Source organism: Clytia hemisphaerica, unplaced genomic scaffold (genome assembly GCF_902728285.1).
Source record: "Clytia hemisphaerica strain Z4C2 unplaced genomic scaffold, Clytia hemisphaerica genome assembly, whole genome shotgun sequence".
NCBI classification, from domain to species: domain Eukaryota; kingdom Metazoa; phylum Cnidaria; class Hydrozoa; order Leptothecata; family Clytiidae; genus Clytia; species Clytia hemisphaerica.
The window spans coordinates 120911-128603 of record NW_027103453.1 but is presented as its reverse complement, the minus strand read 5'-3'; the positions used below and the strand labels follow the sequence as shown (position 1 = coordinate 128603).

At 34.7% G+C, this 7693-nt stretch overlaps 1 protein-coding gene across 1 annotated transcript; it reads right to left on the bottom strand.

The window, feature by feature from the left end:
- Positions 1-3948: 3948 nt before the first annotated feature.
- LOC136798209 (collagen triple helix repeat-containing protein 1-like) lies at positions 3949-7030 on the bottom strand. The gene is made up of 5 exons (XM_067054788.1): positions 6764-7030; positions 6210-6426; positions 5850-5921; positions 5242-5318; positions 3949-4278 (listed from the first exon to the last, which is right to left on the bottom strand). The coding sequence occupies exons 1-5, from the start codon at positions 6872-6874 to the stop codon at positions 3949-3951; spliced, it is 807 nt and encodes a 268-aa protein (XP_066910889.1). The 5' UTR covers positions 6875-7030.
- Positions 7031-7693: the final 663 nt, after the last annotated feature.

The following is a 7693-nucleotide window of genomic DNA, read 5'->3' as shown; positions in this document are numbered from 1 at the left end:
ATTTTGAAGGGTTCAAAGTACTATTTTAATACCCATTTCAATTCATGTAAAAATAATGGAAATCTTTTAAAAGTACAAACAGCTTTTTTGGTAAAAACATGAGGGGACATGCCCCTGGTCCTCCATGGACGGGACCCATGGGTATTAATTGTGAATTAGCGTGAAAATTTTTCAGAAGGGGAACGAGGAAGCGCAACCATGGTTTGCGCCGACGGGAGAAATTTTCAATTTAGTACGGCTAAAATCGCCCTCATTTACTCTCTTTTTTCCAAAATATGGTTTAAACATTACAGGATTCCTATCCTTTGATCAATTCCAATCTGCTCAAAATTACACCTCATAATAAACTTGGCTTTGCTATATAAATTTTCCTGAAATAAAGGACCTGATTGATGTCTTTGATGTATCTAAGAAAGAGAGGAAAATGTTACAGAGGAAGCGAAGCGCAACCATGGTTTGCGCCAACCGGAGAAATTTTCAGTTTTCGACCCTCATAGCATTCGACTTTATTTTAAAGACTAGCTAGCAACTGCTAAAGACAATTGGATACTACCAAGGATAAATGGCGGATGAATAAAACTGTTTGCATTTAAACCCTCTAAATTGGCTAAAATGGACATAGAATTACGATTCAACTAATAAATATAATTTTCACGATCACGCTGAACTGCAAATTTCACGCCATCACGCCTAAAAAAACTCGATTTCACGATCACGCCGGCACTTCATTTTCACGCCATCACGCCGTTTTTTTCAAAATTTCACGCCATCACGCCACGAAAAACCCTCCATCACGCCATCACGCCAACCGCTGGGGGGGGCCTCCTAAATGTAGATGGGCCTTAGATTTCAAAACAAAGACTGAGTAAAGTCTAAACCAGGCTCTATCCAATCTATCAATCAAAACAAACTTATCGAGAAAAAAAACATTGCTTGTGAAAATGAAAGTGTCACACTGAAAACAAAAAACAGACATACAGACTACGGCTATAAATGTATAGATATTTTTTTCAAAGTTTTACCTCCTGGCTCCAATGAGGATTATATTCTAAAAATTTTTTATCTTTTTACTCTGGTCTGTGAAATACACAGCTACCCCACAACCTATCCAAATTAGCTACCCTGCTTTTTAGATCAACCCCAGTTAAAGGGTTAAAGACACAATGGAAGTGGTAAAACTCAAGAACTTACTTGTGGATTGCTTGTCGTGTCCGAAAATGGTGCTTCATTTGCTACTTCGCTGGTCGAACTGGTTGAGCTAAGTACCAGCAAAATTTGAATGAAAAATATTACTTTCTTCATGCTTGACTTCTTGAAAATAGTCGCTTATTTTGTTGATGGTTTCGCAGCTTTCTTCAGTCTTTTGCATGCTCTTCTCTATCTCTTTCGTTTGTGTCGTCGATTGCCTAAAATTTTCAGAATTTAAAGAAAATAATATAGTTCCCAGATCCTTTTTGTAATTTTTGAGGTTGAATTGGAACTAAAGTTGCTCTCAAATTGTCAACGTTGTCGCGAGTCAGTATTTTTGAGATAACCGATAACTTAACTTATCTTAACTTTAAATCCTAGGTTTCAAAACCTCTTATGCGATCCAAAACGAAGCTCAAACAGTAAATAAAACAGCTTTTTCTATATCTTCAAGACTTTAAAATAACAAAGTTTACATACCAAATACGATGCTTGCTAGAGAGTTATAACTACTTTTGAATTAAAATTCAGTATTTATAATGAAAATTCTATGCAAGAGAGGAATAATGCTCCTCGTTTGCATGATAATAAGTCTAATTCCAAATATGGCTAACGAAAAAAAATTTATTGGTAGAACAATGTTTTTCAACGCCCTAAAATCTGTCTTCGCATCGTTGAAACAAAAGCTATTGTTAAGGTTGGTTAACTTACGTGTCGATTCGAAATGGTAAACAACGACATTTGGGAGAAGCTCAATGTATGCTTAATTCCCATGGTCATGTTTGAACAAGTACCGAAGTTGTAAAATTCTACGAATTTGTAAAATTCTAATGCAAACTAATCCCATGGTTATGTTTGCATAAGAATACTGTCTTAAGCTCAATGTATGCTTAATTTCCATGGTCATGTTTGAACAATTACCTTAAAGGAAGACATTTTGGTGGAAAGAAAATTCGGCGGATTTGGCGGATTTAGCAAAAATCCGCCCAATTAAGTTCCCGCCAAAATTTATTTTATCCTCCATCCGCCAAATCTAATTCCCGCCAAATTTAATTTATTTCACACATTTCCCAAATTTGAGCTTTTTGAAGCCTTAAAACAGATTTTTTTTCTTATATGATAACGCTTTTGGCCAAAAATATCCTACAACCGCGAAATTAAATTCCCGTCAAATTTAATTTATCTAGCTATCCGCCAAATCAAGGGCTGTGACCATAGTGAATTCTTAATATTTGCCACTTACAAAAATACGAATTTCTCCCTGATGTAGCGGACAAAAGTTTGACATGTTATACATTTTCTGTTAGGCCAATCATCCATGAGACTGAAAATTTAAGAAATTAATCATCAATTGGCTGAAATAAAAAACGACGAAAATCTTTTTTCTTTTCGTTGAATTTGTGTTCAAAGAACAATTTAGCTTTTAAAAAAAAAACGTATGTTTTATTATTCAAGCCAAACACTAACTGTAAACACTTGTCAATAACGACAGGTCAGGTGTGAATGCATTCTATTCATCCGTCGCTTTTTTGTTTGATTTCTCCAGACAACCTGGTCAAAAAGAAAAGTAAAGAGTAAAGAGGTCAGTAATTTTAAAAAGCGAGTCTGTATTGTAGACAATTTTAACATAAACCCTGAAACCTGAACCCTGGCCCTGAAACCTGAACCTGGACCTGCGTTTCGTACTAGCCGGATTCATTTAGAAACAAAATGGCTGTTGGCCTGGAAGTCTAAATACACGTGGCTGATGTTTTGATGTGGTTTTTAGTAGTTTTGAAAGTCTTTAGAGCTTGTTAAAGAATTTTTATGGTATGCCTGGGTTTCCAAAGTTCAGAAAGTCTGTCAACAAGGGTTTACACAGAGACTGTTTATAACTATCAGACTAATCTACCTGCACCACGCTCTATAATCTTGTGAGGTGAGGTATTTTTTGTTTTTTATAAGATTATGAGCTTGGATTCCCAGGCTATATTTCACTAATCTTAATTTTTGAGACTTTCCAAAAATATACAACAAGTCTCCGTTAGGAGACAGAGGGCATGACCCCACATGTTTTTACCAAAAACTATTAAAAAATTTCCATTATTTTTACATGAATTATTTTTCAAATTGGATTGAAATAGCACTTTGAACCCTTCAAAATTCAAAAACTTTCTCCACCCAACCAGGGTGGGCTTTGTCAATTCACTCCAATATACCTCAGCCCTCAAACCGGGTTCCTTTGATGTGACCCACCAGTTGTCAAACAGTTATTTATATGCATAAGTCAAGATTACGTCATTTTTCCTATCGGAAACACCCGAAAAAAACTGGAATTTGACCCCTGTGTATTACTAAAAATAGAAAACAGAGGTCAAGCTCCTTCTAAACCTTTCGGGTGTTTCCGATAGGAAAAATGATATAATCTTGACTTACGCGTATGAGAATGCCAAAAAACTGATTGACAACCAAACCACACACCTATTTGTGTGCAAACGTTAAGTTTATAACGGCATTTTATCCATACCAATTGGTCTAAAACAGTCGAGCGATTTTACAAAATATCCTCTACTATCTTTCTCCCTGGGGTTTCACCATCTACCCTTAATACAATTCAATTTAACAACCATAATACAGGTACTAGTTCTCTGATGAATTAAACTGGTATTTTCACTCACACTGTAATGAAGATTCATACAAAGTAAAAATATTATTTTATCAATTTCCTACATTATACATTATACCTCCCTAATTTGAGAAATTGAATTAAATAATTTGTGTTTAGAGCTCTTCAATAACAATGCGTGTCACTTGATCCCATCCTGTGTAAGCATCACCGAGCGAATTACCACCATTACATTTCCCAACGTTGAATCCAACGCTCACAACACCTGATTTGTTGATTTTGCAAATACCTTTCAGTGTGAACGGGATGTGGTCAGTATTCGCAATGTTACTGTAGTACGCATGTTCTATTGGGTAAGGAGAACATTCATTTCCATCAAAGGTGACAAACCATCGACTGCAGGCGCCACCCGTTGCTTGAAATATATTAGACGAAATTGAAACCATTAAGTATGAGTCGGTCTTTGATTTATTGAACTTGCAATCCTATTCATTTGAAAGATTGAATAAAAAGTCATACAGTAAATATCCCTTCAAAATACAGACAATAATTTCTTTCCAAAAAAATATTCTTCTTTTTTGATCCCACTATAATAATATGCTTAAGGAGGGCCTTAAGGGCTCTGACCATAGTGAATTTATATTTTCCACGTACAAAATATAAATTCCTACTTGATGTACCCCACAAAACTGTTGCATGTTTTACATTTTCTGTTAGGTCAATTATCCTTGAGTTTGAAAATTGAAAAATCGCAGTGAAAAAGTTTGATGAAGAAGAAAATGAAGACTTTTGCGAGGAAGAGTATTTCAATTTTGAACAACTTATTTTCGGCAAAGAAACATTATTTTTCAGGTAGTTGATGTATATTTTACTGATCTTAAAATATATTTTTGGAACATTTTTCGTAAAGCTTATTTGTCACAAAACCTTGTAAATAGTGCTTTTTGACCAATTTTTCATTCAAACTTTTTTTTGATAGAAAAAAACAGCTAATAACTTTTGATGCATTAATTTTAAAAACTGTTCAATACTTTGTGGACAGTTTGGAAAAACTTCGAAACAAAAAGGTTAATTACCCATTAAAACTTATCACTTTTTATAAAAGAGGGTAATGCAACATATTTCTAACCTCTTTTTAAAGTTCATGGCGTCATTTTTGCAATTATATTCTCAATTACTCTTAAAAGGAATTTCACTAAAAAGCAATTTATAACGGCAATTAATTGTTAAAAGTGTTAAAGAACCTAAAACATAACTTTCATGTTCAAATACTAAAATCTAATTTTTGACTGTGCTCAGAGCCCTTAATCTATCAGCTGCAAGCTGCACTCTATTCCTCGAAGCTGGGTATTTTCATAGGATTCAAAACACTAATATGATATACCAGTAAATGCTCTGTTATGGTTATTATCAATACATCATTTTTTTAACATTGATAAAAGCCATACCTTAAGCAAGCCAGTATCTGTATGTGTTGATAATCTCCAGGCGCATTCTTTAAAGTGTCTGCCACTAATTGACCCATCTGAAATAAAAAAAAAAGAAACAGCTATTGGCCTCAGAATTAACACCTTAAAGATCTTCATTACATGACCACGCTGCTATGATTTGCACGCCATTACGCCATATTTTTCAAAAATTCATGCAATAAAGCGCCGCGAAAACCCTCCAACCAATGGGGGTTTTATAATAGAAGTTGTTTGTCACTTTTTATGCTGATTAGCGTTAATATTTCATTTTCATGGGTTTTACGATTTGCGAAAGTCTATGCTCGTTTAAACTTAGACAATCCTGTCATTTACACAGGGCTAAACTTTACTGCCGTTTTTTTTCTGTAAAACGCCGTAATGAGCGTTTACTAGACGCATGCATATTTTCCTTCGTTTACTATCCATCCAACGGTATCGATAGTATCCTCTAGTTTTGTCTTCTACTTTGTCAGGCTATATACATAAGAAAGATTTATTATTTTTAAGTGTTTTGATATCTGATCAAGAACTTTTTTTGCTTATAAATGCTTTACATGTAACAGAAATTAAAGGAAATTTTTACTAACCTTTTCCAGGAGGGCCTTGCTCGCCTTTTGTTCCATTTACCCCAGGAACTCCATTGATACCGTCTTTGCCATCTTATAATGAAATTTATTTGATTACTTTCAGTATAACGGAATCCTCTATGTGTTATAAAAAGAGTACGAATAAGTCAAAAAGATATCCTCTAATATGTTTTAATAACGTATGTAAAATTCCCGTTCGATAGTTTGCCCCCCCCACCCCGTTTTTGAGTTTGGGACCATTCAAAAAGTACGTACATATCCAATCATATCCGAGAGGATGCGCGCACCTTACTTTTTAATGATCTCTTTAAAATTAATTACATACATATATTCTTTTGCACTTGAATCTTTTACATTTACCTTTTCCTGGAACACCTTGGTCTCCCTTCGTTCCATTTGATCCAGGACGGCCTTGTATACCTTTAACACCTTCTGGCCCTCTGACACCTGGTAGTCCGTCTCTGCCGTCTTGTCCCGGGCATCCATCTTCCCCATCTCGTCCAGGTAGCCCGTTCAAGCCATCACGACCGTCTCGACCCGCTCGACAAGTGGAAGCAGGTGAATGAGCGAGGGTTTTCTAATGAAAAAGAATAGAACATTGCTATGAAAGATTGATATGTGTTTTAGTGTGTTCTTAGACACAATAAAAATATCTTTGCTCCTTTTGACGATCTATTGATATTTTGTGGATGTGGGTACGAAAGTCATTAAATTTCAGTGTACGTGCATGTACTCGACAGAGCCAGCGGCGGCTCACTAGTCTCTGAGAACAACGTCGAAGTAATCCATTCAAAATATTTTTCCTTAAAGCATGAATTTAGGCGAGAATTTAATTTGGCAGATCGCCGTAAGAGTTTTCTCAGAGGTCGTTTTCCAAGCTCGTGTTAAGAGAATGGTAAAACTATAGAACTTACTTTTTGACTGCTTTTCGTGTCTAAAGATGCTTCTTTATTTCCTACTTGGCTGGTCGAACATGTTGAGCCAATTACCACCAAAATTTGAATGAAAAATGTTACTTTCTTCATGTTCGACTTCTCGAAAATAGTCGCTTATTTTGTTGATGGTTTCGCAGATTTCTTCAGTCTTTTGCGTGCTCTTCTCTATCTCTTTGGTTTTTGTCGTCGATTGCCTAAGTTTTTCGAAATTTAAAGAAAAGGCAAAAGCCATATAGTTCCCAGATCTTTTTTTATAATTTTAAAGGTTTGATTGAAACTAATGTTGTTATCAAATTTCAAACGAAACATTTAAGGTAAGATTTATTCAGAGGTTCAAGCTGAGTAATAAGTTTACATCCAGATCTTTTTTTATAATTTTAAAGGTTTGATTGAAACTAATGTTGTTATCAAATTTCAAACGAAACATTTAAGGTAAGATTTATTCAGAGGTTCAAGCTGAGTAATAAGTTTATGTTGAGCAAATGTATTTGAAAAGTTTACTTTAGTAGGTAACTAAGAATTGAAAAGATTTCTCAGAAAGGAGAGTTATGGGAATCAGTTTCTCTCCATTTTTGGATGTACAAACTCTCTACTGTATTGTAAAAAGTTTATCGTGTTATCTCTGCATGACATAGGTTTCCATAGCTGGAAAAATAAATTTACAATTACGCTATAATTACATTTTGGGTTATTTCATATTCCACGTATGAAATTTTTTTAAGAAGATAAAAAGTTTTGTTTTTAATCTTTTCTCTTTACCCGTGAAAATTACATGCCCAAATCATATTCCGACCTATATGGTTGAATAGCAATTCTATTCAGCGTGCAATTAAAGCAGAGAAAAGTAAAAGTTTCGATTTTTTTAAATCTGTTCCACTTATTTCTGGACACACATACCGTGAGTATCTT